The 15,086-nt window shown below is 40.0% G+C and overlaps 2 protein-coding genes across 2 annotated transcripts in view; both read right to left on the reverse strand.

The window, feature by feature from the left end:
• The window catches only part of LOC139666199 (metabotropic glutamate receptor 8-like), a gene marked incomplete at its 3' end in the record, with an annotated part of 91,988 nt that overhangs the window by 56,257 nt on the left and 20,645 nt on the right, over window positions 1–15,086 (reverse strand). The gene's annotated exons all lie outside the window — the stretch shown is intronic.
• On the reverse strand, window positions 5,804–7,497 carry LOC139666200 (E3 ubiquitin-protein ligase TRIM39-like). The gene has a single exon (XM_071545331.1). The coding sequence runs from the start codon at window positions 7,196–7,198 to the stop codon at window positions 5,804–5,806; it is 1,395 nt and encodes a 464-aa protein (XP_071401432.1). The 5' UTR covers window positions 7,199–7,497.

The following is a 15,086-nucleotide window of genomic DNA, read 5'->3' on the forward strand; positions in this document are numbered from 1 at the left end:
AGAGAGAGTTGCCATTGTTTAACTGCTAAACTGTTTGGAAACTAAACCATCGTTTTCTAAATCGCAGACTTCCTGATTACAATTTATTTATTTTATATTTTTTTAAGTTATCTTTTTTTCTATATTTTATTTATTATTTGCACTGCTGTCGTACTGCTGAATGCTTTGGCAATATTGTTTATAATATTCATATTTTATTTGAGGGAGATAGAAAGAAAGAGAGAGAGAGAGAAAGAGAGAGAATGAGGCAGTGAGAGAAAGACAGAAAGAAAGAGAGAGAGAGAGACAATGAGGCAGTGAGAGAAAGACAGAAAGAGAGAGAGAGAGAATGAGGCAGTGAGAGAAAGACAGAAAGAGAGAGAGAGAGAGACAATGAGGCAGTGAGAGAAAGACAGAAAGAAAGGAAAAGAGAGAGAAAGAGACAATGAGGCAGTGAGAGAAAGACAGAAAGAGAGAGAGAGAGAGAGACAATGAGGCAGTGAGAGAAAGACAGAAAGAAAGAGAGAGAGAGAGACAATGAGGCAGTGAGAGAAAGACAGAAAGAAAGAGAGGAGAGAGACAATGAGGCAGTGAGAGAAAGACAGAAAGAGAGAGAGAGAGACAATGAGGCAGTGAGAGAAAGACAGAAAGAAAGGAAAAGAGACAGAGAAAGAGAGACAAATGCAGTAAGAAAGAAAGAGAGGGTGACAAAGACTAAAATGAGACGAGTGAGTAAGAGATGCAGAGAGAAGCAGAGAGGAAGAGAGAGGGAGAAAAGAGCGGATGAGACAAAATCAAGACAGAAAGGCAGTGAGAGAATGAGAGAGATTGAGAAAGAGCTGAAGAGAGAGAGAGAGGCAGGGAGAGAGAAGAAGAGAAAGCATTATGTGAGAGAGAGAGTAAGTAAAGGATAGAGAACAGAGAGAGAAGGGAAGGAAAAGAAGATTATCTCCTACAGGCTTTCACACTTCTGCAAACAGAAGAGTTTCCATAGGACGTCAGCAAAAACACACACACACACACACACACACACTCTCTCACACACACACACACACACACAGCGAACCGAAAGAGAATCATACCAGATTTGATTAAAAAAGAAACAGAATATGAAAAAGAGGAAAATCTCCCATATAAATAAAATCAAATGTGAGCTGCCATGCATCAGTTTTGTCAGGCGGCAGCAGTAATCACTGCCACCGAGGTTTAAAAAAGAAAACAGAATGATAAAAAAAAAAAAAAAAGAAGGGAAGAAAAAAAAAAAAAAACATTTCCCCCGACACTTTCACTTTATGAAAACATCAGATCGGGTCTGAAAGGTGCGAGGAGAGAAATGAAGGCAGGTGATGACGACCAGCGATCCTCCTGCAGTTTGGAGCGGAGAGGGATTTTGTTTTTGCTGAGGCGGTTTCTGTTCCTGATTCTGTTCCTGTTTCCTAGTGTATGAATGAAGCACCGAGTTCCTTCCACAACTCATTAAATCTTCTGTTCGCTCTTAAACCCTATTCACACAGGACTGGTATTACCTGGGGACCTCATGTGATTTAGAAATTACCCCCCCAACGTCTGTGTTTCGTGCGGCACAATCGCACGGGATAAGCGGAATCTGTATTTTACCCGAATTTACTGACATTATCCCCCGGATATATTAACCTTGAATTATGATATGAACCTGGCTTGTTTGTGCATTATTTTTGGAGAAATATTGATTGGAAAGTGTCTGGGCCCAAAGTTACTATTTACCACATAATAACTGTTGAGCCTGTTGAAAGATAGAAAAATTATGCCACATGCTGCCATGAATGTCATCCATCTCGTCATCTTTCGAGATTTCTCTCTTCTGATGGATTTGAGCTTGCTCTTTCTGCGAATTGGTCTCCATGCTGAATTTGCACCCAAAATGCTGTCAAAACTTTCATTTATAATTTGCCAACGCAGCCTCCATAATTCTCGACCGGAAAAGAGGCAGAAAAAAGGCGCGGAGAAAACAAAAAACCTTGAAAAAAAAAATAATACGACTCCAAATCACCGAGATGCCGATTCGCACAGGACTAATATTATCATATGACCTCTGTGTTTGGTGAGATATGGTAGGTAATTTGCGGTGGAATTTTTACTTTACAAATTATGGACATGGCAGATTCGCACAGGATTAAGATCACAGACGACCTCCGCAATTATTACAAATTACTAGAGGTCCCCAGGTAACACTGGTCCTGTGTGAATAGGGCTTTCATCTGCAACATTTTCATTAGCTGTAATGTTAAGTTAGTAGCGATAAGTCCGCTCCAGCAGTCAGACTCAGACTAGCCAACTACCCTTCACAAAACCATACAAATAAATACTTCCCCTTTTGTTTTCTGAAAATAATTATTCACCATGATGTAACACAGAGATAAAAGCAACAAAACCACCTATCTATTTTGGCTCATTGCCAACAATGTGTAGCGGCGACATCTGACGGGTTCCCCAGACCGCCACACATATAAGTAGCACTTTGTACAATTTTAAGGGTTCCTGCCTGGGAAGTGCGTGTAAACAAACATTTTGTTATTCAATTCAATTCAACTTTATTGTAACACTAACAGTGCAAACAACACGATATCACGTATGTAAGGGATAATGTACAGCGAGCGGGTCATTATTGCGAAATAAACCCCGACAATAAACCCTGAAGGGGTTTATTTCGCAATAATGACCCACTCGCTGTACATTATCCCGCTTATTACACGGCTACTTACTAAAGAAATCAATAATTTGACACAAAATATTGATTTAAAAATTATTTTATTGATTTAAAAATTATTTTATTACTTCCGCTACAAAAAATAGTCCGTTAGATTCTACGGTTGGAACTGCGTCCATAGCAACGTAAACTCTGTAGCCTTCTTACCTTCTTAACTGGGGACAGTTCAGCCATTAACCATGAATCGAAAGTTTCGTGCTGTTCCATGTTCCATGGTGTTTTCCAATGGAATAATGGAAAGCTAACGTTTTTTTGCCACAGGGTGTCGCGAATGAGCTGACGTTGTTAAATTTAAATTAACCATTAAATTTACTGGACTTCTTTCTGCGGATTGATATGATTGGACGTGGTCCTCCAGAGTCTATGATCAGAACTGTGTCCATAGCAACGGCCTGTTATTCATAGCAACGGTCTGCTATTCAGAAATAACAGACTGTAGAATGCCGTAATTGACCAATCACAATCGAGTATTCAACAAAGCCATGTAATAAACCACCATAACTGTGTAGGTCTTGACACCACTTCTCGCACGTCCTTTAACAATGGGTAGTTAGTCAGTCAGTCAGTCAGTTCGCTTCTTTCACTCTTCTAGGCAAAAAACAACATGACTTTTGAAATTGTCATACCTTGATTACTAAACGGACAAAAAATTTTAATGATATCTGGAAAACTGAGTGTAGAGTAGATTCAAATGTGCAGCTGCAAATAGTTTAATAAATTGACAATGTGATATGTTCAAGATAGTTTGATCAATCTTCATCAAACTAAAGACAAATGATGTCTGGATTCTCAAGATGAGCCATGTAAAGCCATGTTTGAATTGATTAATGTGGGGCACAAATACAGTTATAATATTCTTTCTGAGGCTTTCATTATGGGTTGGACTGCACCGATCACTTTTCAAAGTGATCTTGGACCCCGCAATCGACGCTTGCAGATGTATTGTTGCTGTTTTTTTCCACTATGCTTCTGTTTCATCACTGGGCAGATAAACTAAACTTAGTAAATCTAAACTAAACTAATTTAACTAGATGACACTGAAAAACTTTAGTCTGCTTTTTTCTGTAACAGACACTTGTGGGAGAAAAGGTTTAATCAACGATGAGCGACTGGGAGGCCAGCAGTAGAATCAGCTTCAATTCCTACATCACCAACTTTACACACAACCGATAGTAAGGAGGTCAGAGGTCACAGCAGCCTGACAATAGATGGAGCAAATATTCCTGTGACCCTAGGAGAAAGTGCTACAGGAATTTTGACTTTGAGGTTTTGACTTCATTCTACACAGGATGAAATAATGCTTAGTCGTGATTATAGATGATTACAAAGCTACTCATATAACAGAACCATTTAACTTCATTCTTCATTAATCTCAGAGTCCAAGGTAACAGGAAGTTATAACAACATGTTACTGATTATATTTATATAGCCAGCAGTCAATAAGTTAATATTCTATTAATGTTACAGTTGTGAATCGCTAAAAAAACTTTTTTACTAATTAAATTAATGTTGAATAAACACAGAGGAGGCATATTTTAAATCAAATACTATTGTTTAATGGCATCTTTTTAATTGCAAACAGACTCTCCCCTGTGAACTACAGATCAGTCATTTCCATCAAAACCTTTGAAATTCAGCCTGAAAGGCTGATTTCTTTATATGATTTAACTGAAATAATAATAGAAGTTACATGTTCAAGTGCCAGCTGAATTTCGAAACCATCAAGGCCATCAAAAAAGGCTTGATCAGCTTAGAAGACAACAGGCAAAAAGGAAAGGACATTTCATTATATGAACCAACAAAAAACAGCAAAAAAACCAAAATAAAAACAAGATCCTGTACAGGCCCATGGCACGTGGTCAATTCAATTCAATTCAATTCAATGCATTGAAGCATTGTGACATGATTATCAGTTAAATGACCTAATCCCACTAATCATACTATAAAGTAAGGAATCTCTGTCTGTGCGTCCTTCGCATATTTCGAGAGCCGTTTGTCTGATCTACTTCACACTTGGCGGGTGTATTGCTGGAGACCCAAGGACAGTGTCGGATTTGGGGCAATTTGGACACATGACACGTTCAATATTAATAAACTTTGAATAAACAAGCGAACAGCACTCTGTACAGCAGCGGGGCGAACGGGCACTGCACTAGTGTTACTTAAATACCACAAGGTAATAACGCTCCCTACCATTAAAGTTTATAGGGCAGCAGAAGATAAGTTATCAAGTTATTGTTTACATCCTGTTACTAACACAGGAGAGTTTGGAGCAAATTGTGGAATGTTAAGTTTCACTTTCGTTGTCACAGGAGGAGACTGTTGGATTGAGTACAATGCTGCTGGTCTGCTGTCTGTGCATCTCCACATGACAGACATGAAATGATGTGACTTCAGATGCATTAGAGATCAATTTAGATCAACTGTTATACATCGACCAACTTCTGATTTTGTGGCGGTGCCACAGATGAGCCGGGAAACACTGCATGTCGCAGCCAAAGATGCCCTCTAAAACAAAGCGTTGATGACTGACTGACTGATCTGAATTTGCCTCATGTTGCCTTCAGCTGTGCCGTGGGAAAAAAACAATGCTGTGTCAATAGCCTTAGTTTTTTTTACATGTTAAACACTTCAATTAATCACAAAAACTTATGTGTTCATTTTCACAGCCGTAATTAATTTGTCTCACTCTCACGCTCTATCCAGAGCAACTTCGAATACAACAGTAGAATAAGCTTCAATTCCTACATCAGCAACATTACAAGCAACAAACACTAAGAAGGTCAAAGGTCAGAGGTCACAGCAGCCGGACGACAGATGGAACAAATGTTCCTGTGACCCCAGAATAATCCTGATGATAGAGAAGAGAAAGGAAAGGAAATAGAGCTGCAGGATATTGACAAATAATCATATTGGGAATATCAGCACCACTATCATCACCATCAGCATCACTATCATCATCACTACCTCAATAATCACCACCATCATCATCATCATCATCATCTTAATCATCATCGTCATCGCCACCATCATCATAATCATCATTATCATCATCACCTTCATCATCGACTCTCATCATCATCTGTGCTGTTTCACTCTTACAGAGACTTTCATTGGTAAAATCTTCAGTGTATTCCAAGTGTAAATTAATGGAAACAGCCTGTCAGTGAAAGTGTGTGTGAAGGTGTGTATGTGTGTGTTAGTATCAGGATCAGAGAATGACAGCTTTCCTCTGTTCCAGTCCAGATGCACTCTGACCCTCTGGGGCTTCTTCTTCACTGGGACAACAGTGAACAGACCTGGTGGGGAGCCTGCTCTGTATTTATCATTAATGAACAATAATCCCCATACTCCAGACCATATCTCTCCCTTCCTCTGGACAGATTCTAATAACACACCCAGTAACCAGTCTGTATTGTCTCCAACCTCAACATCCCAGCTGTGAGTTCCTGAGTTAAAGCCCTCAGATCCCAGGACAGAGCAGGAGGTGTCAATCCTCTCTGGGTTTTCAGGAAGCTGCTGTATCTCTTCACGTCGCCCACTGGTCAGATCTTCAGACAGGATCAGTGCTGGATTGGCAGTGTTGGGGTCCAGAATCACAGGAGTGTAGGAGACCATCTCCTTCATCTTATCCCAGACTGTGAAGCTCAGGTTGCCCAGGTGTTTGGCCTCGTCTATCAGAGCTCCTGAGACCAGCTGTGGATCATCCAGCAGGGGACGCTGGACTCTTTCCACTGTAGCCTTGTAGTTCTGCAGGAACGAGACGTCTTCAGCTCTCAGCTCCTTCTCTATGGCTCTGACTGTGTCTGAAAGAGCTGCTATCTCTCTGCTCAGACCCTCAATCTTCTCCTTCATCGTCTGACTCTTCTGCTCCTCTTCCTCCCTCAGTGCAGCGATCCTGGCCTCCTCTTCCTCTTGGAGAAACTGGTGAAGCTTCTTAAACTCCTCATTAATCTGCCTCTCTGTGCGTCGGGCCTGGACCTTAATGTGTTCTGCTGTTTGATCACAGTTTCCTTTGACTTTATTAAAGAGCTCCAGTTTCTCCTGTAAGGACTTCAGTGATTCCTGAAGTTCCTTCTTGTTATGCCGTGCAGCTTCATTGATGGGTCTGATTCTGTGGTTGGTGTGTGTTTCTGAATCTCGACAGATGAGACACACTGGCTGCTGATGGTCCAGACAGAAGAGCTTGAGTTTCTCAGAGTGCAGACTGCAGAGAAGCTCAGATGCTGCTGAAGCTCTCTGATCTCTCTCCAGTAAGAAAGCCTCACACAGGTTCTTCAACACCAAGTTACAAGGTGGTTCACTCCTTGAAGATCTTCTCTTACAAATTGGACAGTCATGTATTTGTTTCTCTGTCCACCAGCTCTGCAGACAGGCTTTACAGAAGCTGTGGCTACATGACAGGACGACAGGATCTTTAAAGATGTCATGGCAGACAGAACAGGAGAAATCCTCCTCTGATATGGAAGACATTTTCTCTCTGAGTGGAGCTCAAAACACACCAGGCAGACGGCTCAAACAGGACGTGAGTCAGCCAGTCGTGGCACCACTCCCTCCTCTAGAAAGTTCCCTGAAAGTTACTTTCACTTTGAGTCATGTTTGTCTAAATCTCCTGTTCAATGTGAGGAGTCAGCAGCAGGTTGAAGTGGCAGTATTCCAATATTCCAGTATTCCTGTATTCCCAGTATTCCCTCCTGTAGCTGTCCTCCCTCAGTGGAAGTTGTGGGTTTGGTCTGAAGGTGAATCTTACCGTCTGTCTCTCGGTGTGTGTGTCTCTTATCAGTGAGGAAAAGAAAAATGACAAACTCTGTTTCCTGGTTTGTCTCAAGTGAGTCAGGTCAGGGGCGGAGCTTTGTCATGCCAGGGAAAAGTTCCATTCCAAAGTTCAAGTTCATTTGCACAGCACATTTCATACACAGAACTTCACTTCATTCACACATACTCAATGTGAGTTCCATTTCAAACAAACTATCACTATTCAGATCATAGCTAATCATACTGGTTGGAGAGAATGTGCTGACCTTTGTTACCTTTTATGCACACACACACACACACACACACACACACAAATACATCAATTAGACACATAGTGCTGTATATCAACACCCAGCAGTGAAACTAGACTGGAGTTGATGGTAAAGGTTTTGTAGTTTCAATACATGTAATTAAACTAGTAGTTTAATTCCATTTGCAGTACCTTGCAGTATACTGTAGGTAGTTCAGCTAAATTCAAATTTGGTGTTTTTTGAGATATAAACCTTTTGCATTTGTAGTGCCGACTAGTGGTAGAACTCAAAACACTTTTGTGCGCGTGCTCAAGCAACACTCCTCAACATGTGTTTCAAATTGTGGCTTGATTAGATGAATGGCCAATGAGTTAGGCCATGTTTTGTTAACAGTTCATTGGTCCATAATAGCCAAACCATTTGGCCTATCAATTATCTTTATGCAAATTTTAAATTTTATGCCATTGCTCCATGTTGCATAGCAATGTGCACTAGTCCAGAACACAGGACCTTCTTCCTGTATTTGCTTTCTTGCTCCCGCCCCAGACACATCTGACCAATAAGCGGAGTGAACGTTCTCACGTGGTTTGTAGTGATGCATTTTGGGTCGCTTGGATTTTTCTCTGTGTGAAAAGAAACTGAACCAAGAGGAAAATACTCCAAGTTTACAAACTCATCAACTGATTCGGACCAGAGCAAACAAACTATAGGTGTGAAAACGCCCTTAGTAATTACTGGTCAGGCTGGCTTTGTGGTTCTGCTCAGGCTGGTTTTCACTGTTGGTTCACAGCGGGCAGGTCAGCAGCCTTCTCTCACCTGAACAATCAATATTTTACGTCTCTTATTTCTGTGTTTTTATCTCTGTATTTTTAGGGGTCCAAGCACATAGGTCCTGGAACCCTTTTGTATTTGCTGGAATTCTTCTTTCTTTTTTGCTGCTAAAAGTGTCCGCAGCTCAGAAACCGTAAATCCTACAGCAACTATATAAGAACAAGGGTCATATTGCCAATAGAAAGTTCGGCCTTTGTGAATAACTTGAACAATGTGCGATGAACAGTATGGCTGCAATTAAACAATAATTGGTCCAATCTTCACGAACCTTGTCTGTGTGTCTGTCTGTGTACCTTGTCTACCTTCCATAATGTTTTGTCTGTCTGTCTTTTCAAAGAGTGCTTGGACCCCTCGATCTCAGCTTGCAGCTATATTTTGAAATAACATTTTAATAACATGATATTCCCAGATGTTACCGTCAGCTCCCTACTGTGGACTGCATGATGACATGAAAGTGAACCCCACTTGTTTCCGATGCACTTTCACTTGTTTCAGGAATTTTCTAGAAATGAGTGTCAGTATCTGGAAACCAGAAAAAGGCAAATCACTGCACTACTATCAACTATGACTATTTACATTGGAGTGACATTATCTCTCCCCATTGGCAGATTTTCTCACTTATTTTAAGAAAATTGTGATTTTAGGACTCAATAATAGACTAAATGACTTGTTAAGATGGAGATTTTTTGCAGTGTAAGAGGAAAAAACACACAACACAACGTTTTAACACACAACGTTGTATACAATTCGTCAGTGTGTTCCTAAATATGAAATGTAAATGATAATACCCATGTCGGAGCTCTAGATATAGAAGACTTCCCATTCAAAGAGATAGGAGTTTTGTCTTGTTACCAAGATGGAGTCCATGTGAACTGACTTTCCTTAAAGGGACTTTAGTTGTAGTTAGATTGTGTTAAAACTGGTTTTGAGGGATTCCCGGCAGTGATGTTCTCCTCACTTAGGTGAACAAATTAGAGCAAAACTGACATTTTCCTACTTTTATGGAAGAGCAAAAACAAAACTTTAAATGATTGCATCTATTCATTCAAAACAGAACATAGGAACCATTAATACCTTTACAGATTTCAGATTGACAAAACCGATATTTTATCAAAAGCTATTAAGTTCAGTTACAGCCTTTTTGCATCAAATTTAATCTCAGGTTTTTTATGATTCCAAATGTGCATATAAAAGCTCATTTTCGGTCAAAATGTCACTTCTGCCCCTTTTCGCACCAAAGCTTTGAAACAATGCTTACAGGTACATTATATTGTTAAAAAGCATACAGTATGTTCTCATAATCTTAGAAGTATTACCAAAAGAGGCAGTGAAACTTGATACTAAATTAAAAGCCTTGTTAAAATGGACGGTGTTTCTGCAGCTGTGGAAGTCGGTCTTCAGGTCTAACTGTCATGGCTCCAGCATTTGGACCGCTGGACCAACATTAAATCCCAATCACTGTTTTTAATTGGGATAAATGGGAAAAGCAGCGAGCGGAGAAAGGCGAGGAGCTTGTCTTCACTCGACAGATTAGTGTGAACACATCTTTATTCCCGGTGCTGCGTTTATGAGCCGGTACACAACTATTGATTATTTGTGTTGTTATCTTTGCCTTCAGCGCAGTGTGAAGGCTCAATTAGATTCTCAGTATAATTCTGCCACCTTGAAGGATGGAGAGAGGCATTTCTGAAAATGAACTGATCCAGAATCAGATGCTGGGTTTACACGCACTTCTTAACCCGGTTCGTAACTGGGTTAGAATAACCTGTAAGATCAGACGGTCATGAGAAACCTGGTTCAGGTGCCTGGTTACTGCCATATTAAACTCCTTACTGTGGCATAAACAGCCAAAATCTAACCCTAACCCTAACCCTAACCCTAACCCATCTTAACAAGTCATTTAGTCAAATATTGAGTCCTAAAATCATAATTTTCTTAAAACGAGTGAAGAAATCTGACAATGGGATTAGATAATTTCACTTGTTTCCAATGCAAATCAACTTGTTTGAAGAATTTAGTAGAATCAAGTGTAATTTTCTTGACAGCAGTGCAGCTTGGGCATGGAATAATCTACAAAATGATTTAAAATTAGACACATTTATATCCATTGATGAATTTAAGGGCATCATAAAGAATGTGGTGATGGAGACATGCAGTTGTTTTTCTGGAGAGGCCGCTGTGTTTGAATAGCTGTTCTTCTGTTTTATTGTGGATTTTTGTATATCATGTTGTATATGCTGCATTTTAATATGTTGTGATTCTGTACGGCTGCTAGCTTTGCCAGGTCTCTCTTGTAAAAGAGGTTTTTGATCTCAATGGGACTTCCTGGTAAAATAAAGGTAAAATAAAAAAAAAATATATACATATATATTCTGACTGGTTTCAGCAGACAGACTCTAGAAAACACCTGAAACAAGTGAAGCTGCATTGCAAACAAGTGGAGTTATCTCTCCTCACTGGCAGAATTGTTCTCTTCTTTTAAGAAAACTAAGATCTGAAGGTTGAATATGAGACTAAATTACTTGTTATGATGGATGTTTTTTGCAGTGCATCTCATCTGTTGATGCTTCACTCACAGATTGCTGATAGATTTCTGAGATGTTTCTCCTCACTGACACATCAGAGACTGAGAAGAGAGTGAGTGCAGATTAAGATGTGAGAAACAAAATGAAAGAGCGAAGTGAGAAGTGTGATAAACCAGAGAGACAATTAATCCAAGGCTTGTTTCTCAGAAGCTGAGTTTCAGAAGTTCTGAGAAAACGGTCAAAATCTGAAAACCCAAATTCAAATGAATCTCATCTCTGTCTAGGAGAAGTAAACGAGAGGGAGAGGATTTCTTATTCAGGACGTTGCTAATAGTGGTGGAAGAAGTAGTGAGATCTTCTCTATGTAGTGTCTGTAGAAAGCCTTTTGGACGCAGACAGAGGTTTTGATCTTCTTCTACTTTAAAGAAGAAGCTCGACAGGACGTTGCTAATAGTGGTGGAAGAAGTACTGAGATCTTTTACTGAAGTAAAAGTAGCAATACAACAATGTAAAGATACTCCATTACAAGTAAAAGTCCTGCATTCAAAATCTTACTTAAGTAAAAGTACATAAGTATTGACAGAAAAATGTTCTTAGAGTATCAAAGTAAACGTACTCATTATGCAAACTGTCCCCAATTAGAGAGTTATATTTTTCATAAACTATTGGAATATTAATAATGATTTATTGACATACATGTACATGTAAGCAGCATTTTGAAGCTAATCTTAACAATTTCAATTTCAATTAGTCTAATCTATAACAATGCTATTTTATAGTTATTTTATAAAGATGATCAAATGTTTTAAATATAAAATATTGATCTGAAAAGTAACTAGTAACTAGCTCAAACTAGCAACAGCTCTAATCTCTGTATGCAGAACATCAGTTGCATCAACTTGTTTGTAACCAGTTAATTTCACTTGTTAATTTCACTTGTCACTTGTTAAGATAGACGTTTGTTGCAGTGCAGTGTGGTCTGATGGGGTCTAACCAGTGGTGGAAGAAGTACTCAGATCTTTAAATAAGTAAAAGTAGAAATACCACAGTATAAAAATACTCTGTTACAAGTAAAATTCCTGCATTCAAAATGTTACTTAAGTAAAAGTACAAAAGTATTAGCATCAAAATGTACTTAAAGCAACAAAATTAAAAGTACTCATTATGCAGAATGGCCCATTTCAGAATAATACAGTATATATTATATTATTGAATTATAATTATCGATGCATGAATGTGTAAGCATCACTTTAATGTTGCAGCTGGAAAAGGTGGGGCTGATTTCCACTACTTTATATACTGCTGGGTAGCTTACAGTAATCAGAATCAGAATCAGAATCAGAAATACTTTATTGATCCCCGAGGGGAAATTGGGTTACATTGCAGCTGCTCACATTGTAGAAGTGAATATATACAAGCGTAGAGAAATTATAAGAAATTATAAGAAAAATAGAAATACGAAAGTAAGAAATATGTAAAATATGTGCATTATACTACAATATATAACAATGAGAATAAAAATAAAAATAATAATAATAATATAGAAATAAGAGAAATAAGAATTATGTACAATATGCATCATACTCCAATATATACATACACCAGTGTAAATAATTAAATAATTAATAAGTATTGCACAGTTGAATTATTGCAGTTGAATTATTGCACAAAAAAAATTGGTATTGCACAGTTAGATATAAGTTATAAGTTATGGGTTGTAACTGCTGACAGGATGAAATAAGTTCAAGAGCCAGTCTACTGACTCAGAGTGTCTGACACTCTGAGGGAGGAGTTGAAAAGTTTGATGGCCACAGGCAGGAATGAGTTCCTGTGGCGCTCTGTGGTGCATCTCTATAATAATACACATAATCTATAATAATACACAATTTATTAGTTGATTATATTTAGTATTAATAATCTGAATCTGCAAAGTAACTAGTAACTTAAGTTATCAAATAAAGGTAGTGGAGTAAAAAGTACAATATTTCCCTCTGAAATGTAGTGGAGTAGAAGTATAAAGTAGCATAAAATGGTAGTACTCAAGTAAAGTACAAGTACTTCAAAATTGTACTTAAGTACAGTACTTGAGTAAATGTACTTAGTTACTTTCCACCTCTGGTTGTTAACCCTAACTCTTCCTCCAGGTCTTCCTCACTGCAGCTCCTGGCAGAAAGAAGCTGTGATCGGCGTGACGATATAAGACAAACAAACAAACACTCCCGTCTTGAAAGAAACTCTCTGGAAAGCCGAGCCGTGCGGCGGTCTCAGCCGGCACACGCTCCGCCGCAACATCCGCACGCCGTTTTTTTTGAAGACGAGCGCAATTAACGAGTCGAGCGGCGAACTTAGCGGCGGGCGCTCCCTCTGCCTCTGAACGTTAACTCAGAGACGAGTTCAACTGGGAGTCGGCCTGCCGTCGGCCCGCCTCCCCCGCTGTGAGGACAGGAGGCTCCGGGGTTCACCTGACTGACCGGAGGCTCGCGGTGCGGCCATGTCCACGTGCCGCGGGGCGTTACGCGGCGGCGGCGGCGGTGGCGTGCAGACATCACCGCATGAGAGAAACTGTTTTCAGTCTGACAGATCAAACGCTCCGTCCTGCCGCTCGCCCTCTCCTCCTCGCCTCGCCTTGCCGCCTCCAGCCGTCTCTCTCTCCTCCGGCCGTCTCTCTCTCCTCCAGCCATCTCTCTCTCTCCTCCGGCCGTCTCTCTCTCCTCCGGCCGTCTCTCTCTCTCTCTCCTCTGGCCGTGGCTCCGGTGGCGTCCTCCGTGAAAGCGGTGAGATTATTTGGCCGGTGCAGCGTTTGGTCGGCAGCAAACTACTGAGAGGCCAGACTGGAGAACAGAGATATATCTGTATCTCTCTCTCTCTCTCTCTTCCTCTCTCTCTCTGCCTCTTTCTCTCTCTCTCTGCCTCTTTCTTTCTCTCTCTCTCTCTGCCTCTATGTCTCTTTCTGCCTCTCTCTCTCTCTGCCTCTTTCTCTCTCTCTTTCTCTCTCTGCCTCTATGTCTCTCTCTCTCTCTGCCTCTATGTGTGTCTCTCTCTCTCTCTGCCTCTATGTCTCTCTCTCTCTGTCTGCCTCTATGTCTCTCTCTCTCTTTCTCTCTCTCTCTGTCTCTATGTCTCTATGTAGTGTCTGTAGAAAGCCTTTTGGACGCAGACAGAGGTTTTGATCTTCTTCTACTTTAAAGAAGAAGCTCGACTCACCGCTGAAACCTGACCACTTCACTCCCACCCAATTACGGATGATAATAATACTAAAAATAATGTTTATATTTGCTTATTTGTATACCATACAATCTCTTAACATACTGTAGGCTAAAGCGTTAGCATGCGCACCGGACAGAGCGATCTGCCAGAGACACAGAGACGATTGATCCTCTCATCAGATACTGGGTAAGGAGACCGAACCCCCAAAAAGTCAAAGCAGTCCTTCAAATCTCTGTGTAGCTCTGGTAGAGTCCTGGGTCGTGTCTCTTCCTCCATGATAAAACCCCCAAATCAGTGATTCTGTGATCTGTTGCTTGAGGAGACTGGAGAATTGTGTTTTTTTTCTCTCTCCATTCACTGCCATTGTCTGGAGAAACTTGTCTGAAAATCACTTCTAGCCCATAAAGGAACGCCAACAAAGCAGATTCTGACAATATATAAAAAAAACTAGTCATGCTGCTGAATTGTGTTTAAGTGAATCTCTTTCTTTATGTTTATTAAACCTTGAACAAGTGGAACACTGAAATCCGGTCGGAGAAAACTTACACCGATGGAAAAAAGAAAATAAAACGTTACCAATAAATGTAAGCGTAGTTGAAAAAAGTGAGACTATTTTTTTTTTTACATATTGTCAGAATCTGCTTTGTTGCCGTTCCTTTATGTGCTAGAAGTGATTTTCAGACTGTTCCTCCATACAATAATAACCTTTATTTGTTTAGCACCTTTCATACACAACATGCAGCTCAAAGTGCTTTACATCAATAGAAGGCAGATAAAAGACAGATAAAAAGA

Source organism: Centroberyx affinis, unplaced genomic scaffold (assembly GCF_046629955.1).
Source record: "Centroberyx affinis isolate AG114_WGS23_722 - 3 ecotype Tasmania unplaced genomic scaffold, CSIRO-AGI_Caff_v1 ptg004863l_1, whole genome shotgun sequence".
NCBI lineage: Eukaryota > Metazoa > Chordata > Actinopteri > Beryciformes > Berycidae > Centroberyx > Centroberyx affinis.

Coding starts and splice junctions, on each gene's coding strand:
- LOC139666200 (XM_071545331.1), bottom strand. CDS start 7,198: ATGTCTTCCATATCAGAGGAGGATTTCTCCTGTTCTGTCTGCCATGAC.